Below are 14231 nucleotides of genomic sequence, written 5' to 3' on the forward strand. Positions count from 1 at the left end.
ATGATGCGTGAATCCAAATTTAGTCAAGTCTCAAGATATCGAACACCAATGAGCTAAGATATCATTACTTTTAGAAAATTTTGGCCGTATAAATTATTCATTTTTTCTTCAAAATAATTTTTATATACTTTACTTGAATCGAGGGTCCATTGAAAACAACCTCTCTTACCTTGTGAAGGTAGGGGTGACATTGTGTCCCTCCTACCTTTTTCCACTTAAGTTTCGGATTTTCATCTAAATATCAACACATTGTACCCCTCTCAAAAACAAGTAATTTCCTCATCTTGATATGCTTTACGGAGTCTAGGTCTATTAGAAGCAACCCTCTACCTTCACAAAGTAGGGGTAAGGTTGCGCATCAATACATTTTTTTTAATAACCGTGGTGTTCGGATCAGCTTTTGTGCACCTCGACTAAATCCACGGGATACCTGCCACTCCCACCAATAACAGATATGAGGTAACTCTATCCACCAAGGCTAGGACAGATGGAAAGATCACCTAGTGTTTTTTTGTCTGTGCTCGAATTCAAACCTGAGACCTCAGGGTTCAACCCACTTCATTGACCACTAGACCACAACCTTGGGTGCGTGTATCAATACATTTACCTCTATCAAAAACAAGAAATTTCCTTTCATTAATCAATTGTGAGGTAGCCTACTTCATTGCTTCTCCATAAACATCAACAAGAAACTCCATTACTCTATAGTCTATAGGCTATATTTCTCCACAAATCCCTTACAGCATGCAAGGGATTAACTTTACATTGAATTTCATGTTCACCTGTACAGATACCTCTTATTCCATCATGTATTTACATGATATGAGTTGGCAGTTATTAAGCCATTACAACTGAAAACAATGTAGAGTCTATACAGCAAACAATATATTCATCGGTCACCTTCGCGCCAATTGTACTATCTGATATGTACAAGAAAGCGTGAGAAACAAACCAGCAGAGTTCAGAAAAGCCTTCATGTCTCCTACCGAGCTTCTTGTGTATATGTCAAAGCCCCGAGTTCCTGATAGAACGGAGAAATTAAGAAACAGGAAAAATAAACAGTCTGAATAAGCATGGAGTTTAAGAAATGAATGAAGACGGTTGAAACTTGTGGTCTTAAACATGTCATAACATCTGCGTTGTTATAAGGCTTTTGAAACTTGTGAACTTAAACATTTTATAACATTCGTGTGGCTATAAAGCTTCTCATTAAGGATAAATGAGAAGTTATTGTTTCTAAATTTGGAACGTTGTCATTTGTTTTGGAACATACAAAAAAGGAAATGTTGCCACATAAAATGGAACGCAGGGGATATCAGACAATCAGCATACCCGTTCCCTTCACTCAAATGGCGAAGGAGGGGAAGGGGGAGAAGACAAATACATAAACTTGTACATCGGAAGAAATAAAGAATTTACCTCAGGGTTTCACAAATGTTGTTGCTTCTTTGTCATTTTAACAATTGTTTCCCACTTGGAATCATTAGGTAGTGGCTTAGAAGACTGATCATTAGGATTTAGTCCTATAGAGATATAAGCCCGTGAAGATGCATTCTTTGTCGATAAAGAAGGCAGAGTGCGGCAAAGCCATGAATCTGATGGAGATTTTGGTAACGGTGGAGGAGGAACAAGAAACTCTGGGTGCACTTTGCATGAGTTCTCTAACTTTTCTTTTCTCTGAATTGGCTTTCTGGTTTTTGCTCTACCGTCAGCGTCAGGCTTTGCTAAGGTCATTCCATCTTGGTGACAGTCTTGAGCTTGACCAGCAGCTATCGATGCTTTCATCTCCTTTTCACTGTTCAGTTTTTCTGCTGAACATGGTGGATTAAAGTCAGCTTTCCTTTGAAGGTATGTCTTTAATGAAGCCTCGGACGAATCAAGTGAAGAATCTACAAACGATTTTTGTTCTGTCATCTGTTCAAGTATCTCAACGTCCTCATCTTGTAACTTAACTGACGAATCCATTTTATGCACAATATCTATGTACAGAGTTTTCTCTACGAAAGGAGTTAAAACATCTACTTCCCTGCTATTGGTCTGATTGGATAATACTTCATGAAGCCTTCGACAGGTTCTTTCCTGCAAGCCGCTGCACTTCACCATGGGATTATCTTCTTCGGCATTAGTGCCAAGGATTGTTTTATTATAGCAAGGGTCATTACCAGAAGTTGAATAGACCCTGCCCTTGACATCATTTGTTATGGATCCAACGACAGACTTTTGCTCACTTACATCAGATGTTGATTGCTGTAAAAGATAACAAGAATTATAATTATAGTGTACTCAAAGAAAATCTTGGCAAGAAAGTTAGCATCACGCGAGTGGATGAAGTAGAGAAATGAGTGGATGAAGAAAAGTATGGAAGTTCATACCTCATTCTCGGTTCCGCTATAAGAAGCAGTAGAAGAGGATCCAGTTTGCATTCTACTGACAAGAGAGAGGGGTATTCGAGTTCTAACACTTGTTGCAGGTACAGGTTTCAGAAGACGAAAAGAATTTTTCAAGCAAAAATGAGGCAACAATCCACAAATTTTAGCAGGTAAATTTCCATTATCATAACGGTCATCATCACTTTCTTCTTCTTCTTTATTGTCATGCGCTTCGGAATGATAAAGTGTAAAACTAGGTCCATAGCGCAATTGAGGCCGTCTATCCCCATTTATTACCTTCTTTAGCTGTCTTAGTTGATCCTCGACAGGTGGTTGCTTCTTGCGAACGTAGTAAGGTGTTTCTGAAGTCTTATCTGAAGTCATTGCCTTAGCTGCTGGTAGAAACCGGCCCATCATGAAATCCTTAGTCTGTGGATTCGTTGAAGATGTTCCAGATTGTTTTGCACTCAGCTCATCAAATCCACTTACGCCACTAACACTACAATTTAGCAAGGATGATTCAGTTCTTGAAAGTGTATCCAGGGCATCCAAATAGACTTCATCGTCATCCTCCGATTCAATCTTTTCCTTATCGTCCATCATTTCTTTCGAGCTGTCAAAACTCTCAATCTTCTTTACATTTTCATCAGAAGAAATGCAACTCGGCATGACATTTTGAACTTTTCCTTTTTGATTGAAATCCTGGTTATCTCTTAACTTCCACCCAGGGGGAGGTTTAGGGGCAGTAGGAGGCTTTTCCGTGAGACAAGTTTGTGGTCTGCTCTCATCCTTAGGTCTTCCGGGGATCTGTTCCCAAAGGAAAGGAACAGTGCCTGGCTTCCCCACTAGACCTGACTTCAATTCCGATTTGTAATGAGGAGGATGTGTCATAGTGGGAAAGGAGTTGTTAGTTTTCTTTTTCTCATATCTCTGGGAAATCATTGCCGGAGCAATTCGTCTGACTGACAGAAGAGGCTGATTAAACTTCAATTGCTTTTCCTCCATGAGATTCTTTAGCAATGTAACACCACCTTATTTCTGCACGTACAATGATCAAACTGTAAAAAAATTCTTCAATATATCAAAATAACCGGTACAGCAACAAAATAATAATACACGAAAACATCTGCTCGTTTTTAAATCAATGTTAGTCCTCACAGCTGTACATGACAGCGTTCAGCTGGAACATGAAAACGTGACTAAATTGGTCCTAGTTACTCCTCGGGACTAATGAAAGAGTAGAGGTAACTTTGTAACACTAACATTTCTACTGGAAGCGACAATTACTTAAGTTGGCTACATGTCTCGAAAACAATTGTTGTAAACGTATGCAAGATCACATATTTTGGCTAAGATCTGGCAAAAGAACGTTCTAAGCATGTCGCTAAAAAACCAGATATTCAGTAGTTTGTTCTAGAAGAAATTTGTAACTACAACAAACTTGGATCACCTCATTACAACAACAACAACAACATAGCCAGAGTATTCTCATAAAGTGGGGTCTGGGGAGGGTAAAATGTACGCAGTCCATATCACAGCCTCGGACACAATGATATTGTCCTTATCATAAACAAAATGATATTGTCCTGAAAGCTTAGATCGACTCTATGCAAAATAGATATGGATTAAGAAAAATGAAACGACTTTCACTTTCCATAACAAAATGAAAGAAAGTCAACCTATTCCGGAAATTGCAATCAGTCGTGCTACCTCTTTAGTTTCCGGTCCTACTTGCTCATTTGCAATTACTAACACAAAATCAGAAACATTTTTCTTAGAGAACTCTATGGGGAAATCTTCGGTAAATGGTTCACATTAAAACACACTCTAGATCGTTAGCGGTGTCTTCAGAACAATTCCATTAGCCAATAACAACAAAATTGACCCTCTTTCTGAAGTTGTGTTTAGAGGAGGAAAGGAGGTGAAGAGAAAGATACGTTTTACAAGCCAACTATAAAATTTTGAGGACATAGTTCATTCAACCTGAGCCGGGGGTTTATCAGAAGCAACCTCTCTACTTCATATGAGGTAGTGGTATGGACTGCGTACACTTTACCCCCACCCCCCAGACCCCACTTTGTGGGAATACATTGGGTATGTTGTTGTTGTTGTTGTTATTATAGTTCATTCAATCAGTAAATTATGTCTCGACGCCAAATTTTAGTAATGGTAAACTCCATCCCTCCAAACCCCCTACTCAAGAGTCAAGAGTGTTGCACTAACCCTTACATCACTACTTCCTTTTTTGACTCGAACTTCAAACAATGGTGCTCTCATAAGCGGGAGCTAGGATTTTAAGTTCATGTGTTCTGGATTCTAGAAAAGGCAACTTACTAGGTTTTGGATAAATTATTTATAAATATTAAGTATATTTTTTGAACACAAATACAGGGTCTAAGCCAAAACAACTGAGTTCTGCCGATCTGTAACTCCGCCCTTGGGTGCTCTATCGGAACTAGTCACCAGAGTTTCGAATTACTTAGGATCAACTATGACTCCATTATATATTGTCTCCACTTAACTATATTCATATCTCATCCCAATACTAAATGATTCTTTAACCATGACATACATATCTTTAACCAGAATAAGTAGACTCCATAATTTGCATTCACAAAATCAAGAAACTTAACTATATTAGCCCTTTAGAATCCAAATTTTAATAAGAGATACATTTTCCTTTAATAGCTAAACTAACCTCTCCAAACTCCACAATTCTCCATTTCTAAGCACAATATAACAAACATAATAAGAACATAAATGAAGGAAATTAAAGCTTGTTTGAACTTTTAGCAAAAGGTGATTTTGCAAACTTGGTTTCAGGCCAACAATTAAGTCGGTCCAACTTTGACAGTGCGCATCTAGACACCACAACTCGTCTCCACTTCTGTCAATTGAACACTAGCTCCAACTTACAAATGATCAACAAGACAACTCCAAAATTTATGTGTCACGTCAGCGTCGAATGTCCACAAGCCACAGTAGGGACGAGTTGGAGTGCTCAGTTGCCAGTTGATACCAAGTTGAGTCGTCTAGATGTGCCAAGGTTGACTACAAGGACAGCCCGGTGTACTAAAACTCCCGTTTTGTGCAAGGTCCACGGAAGGGCTGGACCACAAGGGTGTCCAAGTTTGACTATAAGGGTACTCCGGTGCACTAAAGCTCCCGCTATGTGCAGGGTTCAGGAAAGGGGCGGACCACAAGGGTGTCAAAGTTTTACTGTCTGTTTATGTATTATGCCTTGAAAAAAAAGTGTGTTTCATCTGCTCCAGTTTTTCAAGATTCTCAAACTCAACTTTCCTTATAATCCTTCAACAAAAGGTCTAGAATAACTTATTTTCAAGAAAATAGTTCTAACCAACACTTTCTGAAAAACCCCAAAAAAATTCTTACAACCTTTAATGAACTTTTTCATTAAAGATTGAAACTTTAAAGAATTCTTCAAATTCAACTATATAAGCCAAGCCCTGAAAAGAAAAGTTTCTGGCATCTAATGGAGCAGTAATAAGCATATCAATCCAGCAAGAAATTCTCAAAAAAAAAAGAAAAAAAGAATCATAGAGATAACACCACATTCAAGATCACAAATTTTCTTTTTCAAGATTTTCAAACTCCAGTCTTTTTTTAAATCCTTCAAACAAAAGGTAGTAGACTAACTTCTTTTCAAGAAAATAGTTCAAATTTAACACTTTCTGAAAAAAAAAAAATCTTGCAAACTTTTATGAACTTTTTCGTCTAATGAAGCAGTAATAAACATATCAATCCAACAGCAATATTCTCAACAAAAAAATAACATAGAGAAACACCACTTGCAAGAACACAAATTTCCTTTTCCAGATTTTCAAACTCCCAAGTTTTTTTTTCAAGAAAAGGGGCAGCCTCGTGCACTAAGCTCCCGCTATGCGCAGGGTACAGGGAAGGGCCCGACCATAAGGATCTATCGTACACAGCCTCACCTAACATTTCTGCAAAGTGTTGTTTTCAAGGCTTGAACCCGTGAGCTTCTGGTCACATGACAACACTTTACAGGTTACTCCAAGGCTTCCCTACAAGTTTTTTCAAGAAACTAGTTCAAAACCAACATTTTCTAAAAATGACAGCCAGATGCACTAAAGCTTATACGTAGGGTCCGGGTCTGGGTCCGGGGAAGAGCCCGATCACATGAATCTACTGTGCATAGCCTCACTTTACATTTCTGTAAGGGACTGTTTTCGAGGCTTGAACCCGCGACCTTCTGATCACGTAACAACAATTTTACCCGTTACTCCGGCGCTCCCCTTCCAAGTTTTTTTTCAAGAATACAGTTCAAAACCAACATTTTCAAAAAATGACAGTCCAGTGCACTAAAGCTACTGCTATGCACGACACTATGTCTAGGAAGGCTCAAACCACACCTTACATTTTCAAAAGGGTCTGAAAATAATAACAATAATAACCTTACAACCTTTAATGAACCTTTTCATTAAAGATTGAAACTTTAATGAATTCTTGAAATTCAACTATGATTCCCAGAAAAGGATTTAAAAACAAAAAAAAAAATCTCAAAACAAGCACACACACACACACATGCAAGAACACATCTTTTAAAAAGAAAAAAGAAAAAAAAAAGAACTATGTAAATAGAGTACCTTTAACAAATGGATGATCTTCACCTGAAAAACTGCTTTTTCCCTAGCTGAATAATTGAATTTAAAAAAAAAAAAAAAAAGTGAGAAATGAGACAAAGAATAAAGTTTTTTTTGGATTATCCAATTCTGCAAGTTTTCAAACTTTGCTTCAATGGAAACTCCAATTTTTTGAAAAAAAATAATAATTAATAATAATAATGAAAAAAGTGTTGTAGGTATTACTATTAATTAACTGTGAAGAATCAATACGTTTCTTTGACATGCAAGTTATATTTATTATACATTTGACTTTGCCTTTTTGGCTTGTGATCAATTGTTTTATATCATGTGATCCCATTTATTTGAGGCAAAAAAAGAAAAAAATTCAAATTTACCTACTATTACAACTACTTTAATACTCCTTCAATTCAAATAAATAAATTGTTCATTTTTTAGGAAATATATTAAATTTTTTTTTTTAATTTATCCTTCATTTACACTTTCCAATGTATGAATTTCAAGAGATTTAATTGATTTTATTTTAATATGACTGGAAATTAATAATAGTTTGATAATATATAAGAGGTTAAACATGAAAAGTAAAGTATAATTTATGTCTTATTTTCTTTTCATTAATAGGTGTGCATTGACATAAAAATTTATTTATTTTAGACTAGAGTGAGTATATGTTACTTGAGCTTGACGTTGTACGTGGAAATATATATATGGGAGGAAATTTGACTATTAAGTCTCTTCAAATTTCTAATTAGCAAAATGGCCTATTCTTCTCAAAATTTCAATTAGCAAAATGGCTTATTTCTATTTTCTCATTTGTCGGATTGATAATCGATCTGTCTATATATCTGTCAGAAAGATAATAAATCTGTCGGATTAAGAATTGATCTGTTTATATATCTGTCGGAGTGAGGGGAATAGAAGGGCCCTTACCTTACAAAAGTCAATCCTAGTCATTGTGTTATAATAAGACATGCATCATTTTGATTTGTTCATTTGAAAATTATTTCTAGGAAAAGATATTTTATTTTTGTGACTCACCAACTTGCACATTTGAATCATTGATGTGTAATGTAATCATAAATGTGTTAATTCTTTTTTTTTTTTTGACACTTCATTCTACGTGTAATAATTAGGGGACTATACCACCATAAAAAGGGTTTTAAAAAAAGGGGGGGGGGGTGATGAGCTAATCTCACCACATTTGGTTGGAAAATAAATTATTTTAAAATTATTGTTTTATTTTGAGATAAATATTCAGTACCCGCTTGAATTATGGTTAAAGTAACTATAATACATTCCAACTTCACATGAATCCTATTACTCCCTGAACTCAATTGTAGCGCTTCTAACGTTAGGGGACTGAGAATCAATCTTTTGATCCTCCTTGAGCCTGCTCTCATCTTTTGAATGTTGCTTCCGATTTAGTTGGTGCAGACGCTGAAGGATCAACTGACACTAGATAGGAAAAGGTGTCGATCGAAGCTCTCAAACATGTTTCGAAGTTACTTTACGATTCGATTTTTTGATCCGATTGATGTTTCGACATCCTAAATCGAAGTATTTTTGCCATCTTTTTTGTGCTGACATGATGCATTTATTACAGAAAATGAGACTCACATTAAAGGTGTCTCGTCAGCTAAAAAGATGTCACATCAGCTAAAATGGGTGACAAAAATACACTAAAATTGAGTTCAGAAGGGGATCAAAATAATCTTATAATCTCATGATAGGATAACTGACACAAGATTTTACATCAACCAAATATGAGATACACTCATTCTAAAATTAATTTTGAAATTAGTTATTTCTTATCTCTTCTACTAAACGATTTCTAAAAGATTGTACTAAAGGTTGTTTTGAAACTGAACAAGACAAATATTCGATACACTAGATACTGTAGCTCGTGTCAGCATGGACCCAACATATGTTATTTACGTTATCTCAATTTATGTAGCACAAATAACATTTGGAGTGTCAATCAAATTTTTATTAATATAAATTTTTAAATAATTTAAGTTGCTAATAATTGTGATTTATAGTATCTTTTATGTAATTTAATAATTTATGTTACTTGTTTTGTCCAAATTTTAGAATCTAGCGAGTCAGTCAATTTTTTTTTTACTAATATATTTTTTTAAAAATATTTTAAGTTGTTAATCTTTGTGATTTTAGTATCTTTTAATGTAGTTTCAAATAATTTATGTTACTTGCTTTATTGCAACTTATGTGACACTATTAGAATTTCAAAAGTCAATCATATTTTTTACTATATGCTTTAAAAATATTATAAGATGTTAATAGTTATGACTTATAATTATTTTTTTACATAATTTTTAAATATATAATATTTTACCAAAATAAAGTAAAAAAAATAAAATAAACAGAGTACTAAATTTTTAAAACATGTTAAATTCGAAAACATCATTTGTATCAACAAATTACTAAATTAAAATAATAAAACATGCAAATTCTAAAATATCAAAACTATCCCGAATTTACGTGACACAAATATAATTTAGATAATCAATCAAAATTCTAATATGTTTTTAAATATTTTAAATTGTTAGCTATTGTAATTTATAATATTTTTTATGTAATTTTTAAATAATAAATGTTACTCTCCTTATCCAAATTTTTGTGGCATTGATATTCAATTATATCCTTAAAATAATTTAAATTTTTAATTATTATGATTTATAATACTTTTTCTTCTATTCCAATTTAAGTAGCAATGGAATAAATTCGAGAGTCGACCAAATTTTTATTTTATGATTGAAGCAGCAAAGTGGATGTGTCCTAAATGACTTATAATACCTAATTAGAAGTGATATAGCAAAATTACTATGAGAAAATATTTGTGAAAAAAATTTAAATGAGTCTTATATAAGATGTCATGTTAATTTAAAACATCAAGAATTAATTTATCATTTTATGTCAATTTTATTTTTATTAAATATTATTCAATTTCTATTACCTAAATGACTTATAATAATTAATTAGGGGTTATATAGTAAAATTACGGTTGAAGCAGCTGAAGTAGACATGTCATAAATGTCTATTTTACCTTTTTTTATTAAATATTATTAATTTTCTTATATGTAAATGTCTTACAATGATTAATTAGGAGTAATATAGTAAAATCATGGAGCAAACATACTTGTGAATTTTTTTAAATAAGTCTCATATAAGATGTCCTATTAATTTAAAACATCAAAAATTGATTTATCATTTATATTTATTTTATTATTTATTAAATATTATTAATTTTTTAATACCTAGATGACTTATAATAATTAATTTGAGGTGATATAATAAAAAAGTTGAAACAAACTGTCATAAATGTCTATTTTACTTTTTTTTTAATTAAGTATTATTATTTTTCTTATATATAAATAACTTAAAATATTTAATTAGAGATAATATAGTAAAATCCCAGAATAGTTGAAGTAGGTGAAGAAACAAGTATGTTGACGAAGAGTAGTTGAAGTAGGTGAAGAAACAAGTATGTTGACGAAGAACTGGCTGCTTCTTTATTCTTATTAATAGTAGTAAAATAATTTGGAGAGAAGCAAATAAATATATTGCTTTTGGGGGAAAATAAATATTTCAAACGCGAAAAATTCTTTATTAATTTAGAAATAAGGAATTAAGGAAATGAAATTTTTGCTCCTACCTTATTTAAGCAAATTATATTATAAATAAATTAATTCTTTTATTTAGTATTTTTTTCAATGTGCAAAAAAGAACTAAATAATAAATATACTACTCTTGAGTTTTTGGACACGTGGTTCTTTGTAATAATTGAGGACTATACTTTTGCCCCCCAAAAAAAGTTATCTTTTTGCAACTATAAAGTATAAAGGATTTGAAAAATAAAAAAGGGAGAAGAATTGAATGATTAACCAACTCATTTTATAAAGGATTATTAGTAAAAAAAATACAAATACTTATTTGAAATCTAACAAAAAAATATTAAATATAGAGAGAGACAAATAAATTAAATATGTCGAATTTCGAAATATGAAAGTCACGAAAATAAAAAAAAGCTTTGTTAGTTTGAAAAATAAGGTCAAGAAAATAGAGTTTTTATTCCCAATTTATTTAATCAAAAGTAGCTTTAAATAGTTAGTATTATTATTTAGTATTTTTTTAATACATCAAAACTATAAATATATCATCTACAATATGGTTTTGCGTAATAATTAGGGGACAATCCTTTTGCAAAAAAGGTCCTCTTTTTGCCATTATAAAGGATGAAAGAATTGAATTATCATTTTATCTCACTTTAATTTAAAAAATTATTTGTTTTTTTTTCTTTTTTCATTTTCTAAATTGGGAAGATTGAAGAATTTAAGGTCATATAACATAATGATACCTTAAAAGAATTCTAGTAGTATTGATTATGGTGGGGACTAACTATTAAGAGAATTTAAAAGTATATAAAGAAGGATTATTGTTGGTGATTAAAGCATATAGTTAGCCTTAATAATTGGAGTTTTTGTATTTTTGAGTTCTTTTTTTAATTCATAAAAATCTGATGTCGCTATCTTTTAAGTTCACACTCAATAAATTTGTTCTTGTGCAATAGTTTGCAAATTACGCAAAAAATGTACACTGCACTGGACTAGCTCGGTGTGATAAGAATATATAAGACGTTTATAGGATAGTCGAGAAATATCACCTGCTAAATAACCCAACCATTCGTACGGGTTCTTTGGAAGTTTTGTCACTAACTTTTAGAAGATTTAATTTTTATTTAAATTGTCTATTGAATATGTATTGTTGTTGTTATTGTTATAGTTCTAATAATATTATCTCAATTATAATTTTGAAATTATAATCTTAGGATTATATATTATGAACCTTCTATCTAAGATAAATAATTTAAAGTTTTTTTATAAATTTATTATGTCTAAAAGTTTAATCAAACATCTTAATTTTTTTAAATAAATATTTTAATTAAAAAAATACTTTTATTTTTTTATATATAAAAGGTTGGGCCTCAACAATAAACAATTAAATTTAGACAAAGCAATCCATTAACCCACAAATTTAAATTAGTTGGGCCTTAAAATAGATATCGAAAACAGAATTTTAAAAATATTTTGAATAATTTTACAAAATGTGATAGTTTTTTGAAAATAATACACATGTAAAACATATTATTAATATTTTGAAAGATTTTTTTGAATGTCATTTTCTTAAAAAGGGTCTAGAGTCTTACCTTGTCACCAAATATTTGACAGATCAAGAAAATAGAAGAAAAAGAATTGTGGGCTCCAAACAGAAAGGGAAGTTTAGTACTAAAAAATTGTCATTTTCTTTTAATTGACAGGTATAAATTAGTACAATATTATGGGTGTTGTATATATAGAAAAATATTTTTCATCAAAAAAATTAAAAAATATTTTCTTATTTTACAGTGTTGAAATAAGTAATACTGACAACAACAATAATATATTCCGTATATTCTCACTAAGTAGGGTCTGAGGAAGATAGGTGTACGCAGTCCATACCACTACCTCAGAGGTGAGGTAGAGAGACTGTTTTCGATAAACCCTCGACTCAAGATAAAAAAATCTAGACAAGGAATAGTAAAAGGATGAGATACAATAAAAAGTACCACACCCAATAATACCATAGACATAATTCACCAATTAACACAACAAACGATCAATATCCTAAAAAAATACTAACCTTTTACCCTAAGTTGGAACTGTTTCATGTCATGTCTAATCACCCCCTCTAATATTTTTTCGATCTACCTCTACTTCGCTTGAATCCATCCCTTCTCCCACACACCTCTGCATTGAGGCATCTGTATCACATGTCTGAACCATTATGAAGGTAGGATGGGGTAAAGGTTTTGGGGTGGTGGGAGCTGGGGTTAAAGGCATTGAGTGGGTGGGTGGGGTGGGGTGGTAGGGGGAGGGATAGAAGGGAGAAGATTATGAAGGTGGCTTTGTTATCAACCTCTGGCTGGGTGAATGGAGATCGGCTCGAGTTTCATGAGTATTAAAGGATTTTGAAATGTTTGTTAAGGACACCAACGCATATACCGGGATGATCATCACCATCTGCACGTCACATCTCGACGCAATGAAGTGTGTAGCTAGAGCTCAAATTTGGGTCCAAATTGTTGGTGTGGTTCATCACTGTTTCAAATTTCAACGTCTCAATTCTAATAAGTTAGTTGTGGTCCAATATTTAAATTTTATAACCTTTGGGCCCGTTTGGTTGGGAAACAGGTTATGTTCGGATTAGTTATACTGAGATTAATTAGTTGTCCTAGGATAAGTTATTCTGGTATTATTTTCCAGTGAATGTTTGGTTTGTGGTACTAAAAATGATAGGCATTACATCCTTCTAAGAATAGATAGTTTGTTTACAAAAATGTCCTTCACCTTATTTAGCTTAATAATTTAAATTACTTATTTTGTCCTAAATTCTATAAAATGTTGATAATTTTTTTTTTTTTAAAGATTCATCATTAAAAAATGTGAAAAAGAATTACTCTCATCTAACATTATTTAGTATCATTAATATTTGAAAAGTTGAATTGTATTTTTTTTACAAATTAAATTTTCAAACATGTTTAGCTATATATAAAAAATAATTTTTTATTTAATAACCAAGCATGTACTAAGAAAGGGAACATAATTACTTGTCCATGATAAGTTTGTTTAAAAAAATAAAAATTTGAAGTAACATTAATAATTACAAAATACAAAAACAATAAATCTTTGGATCAATTTTGAATTTGATTGTATAAATAGTTAAATCCATATAATTGTTTGAATTTACCAAAATGAACGAAAATTTATAGAATAATAAAATTTAAATTAGGGAGAAAATTATCAAAAGATTAAATGTAAAGACTATCAAAATCCCACGTTCTCTCTTATATATAGCAGTAAAGTAACACACACACACACACACACATATATATATATATACATATATATATGAAAAATGATAATTAAACGATTTGAAGGATATTTTTATCATTTTATAATTTTATCCCAAGTTAAAATATGGTGGAATTATTTATACCACCCCTTAGGTGGGATAATTTATCGCAATATTATTTGTTAATTTCGAAATAAATTATCCCGAATTTAGCAACTAAACATAGCATTAAAAATTTATTCTGAGATTATTATTTTATTCCGAAATTATATGTGCTCACACCAAACACCCCTTTCATATTCTTTAAACCTAGTATTTCGTGCATCTC

The 14231-nt window shown here is 31.9% G+C and overlaps 1 protein-coding gene across 4 annotated transcripts; it reads right to left on the minus strand.

Moving 5' to 3' along the window:
- Positions 1 to 721: 721 nt before the first annotated feature.
- On the minus strand, positions 722 to 13103 carry LOC107845364. Of its 4 annotated transcripts, none has more exons than XM_047398445.1 (5): positions 12692 to 13103; positions 6998 to 7044; positions 2373 to 3407; positions 1420 to 2247; positions 722 to 1021 (listed from the first exon to the last, which is right to left on the minus strand). In XM_047398445.1, the coding sequence occupies exons 3-4, from the start codon at positions 3372 to 3374 to the stop codon at positions 1429 to 1431; spliced, it is 1821 nt and encodes a 606-aa protein (XP_047254401.1). In that variant the 5' UTR covers positions 3375 to 3407; positions 6998 to 7044; positions 12692 to 13103; the 3' UTR covers positions 722 to 1021; positions 1420 to 1428. The 4 variants fall into 4 exon arrangements, with proteins under 4 accessions (XP_047254401.1, XP_016545129.1, XP_047254402.1 ...); XM_016689643.2 differs by lacking the exon at positions 12692 to 13103 and adding an exon at positions 7220 to 7324; XM_047398446.1 differs by lacking the exon at positions 12692 to 13103 and adding an exon at positions 6326 to 6415 and having other exon boundaries at positions 6998 to 7196.
- Positions 13104 to 14231: the final 1128 nt, after the last annotated feature.

This window comes from Capsicum annuum, chromosome 10, assembly GCF_002878395.1.
Source record: "Capsicum annuum cultivar UCD-10X-F1 chromosome 10, UCD10Xv1.1, whole genome shotgun sequence".
Lineage (NCBI taxonomy): Eukaryota > Viridiplantae > Streptophyta > Magnoliopsida > Solanales > Solanaceae > Capsicum > Capsicum annuum.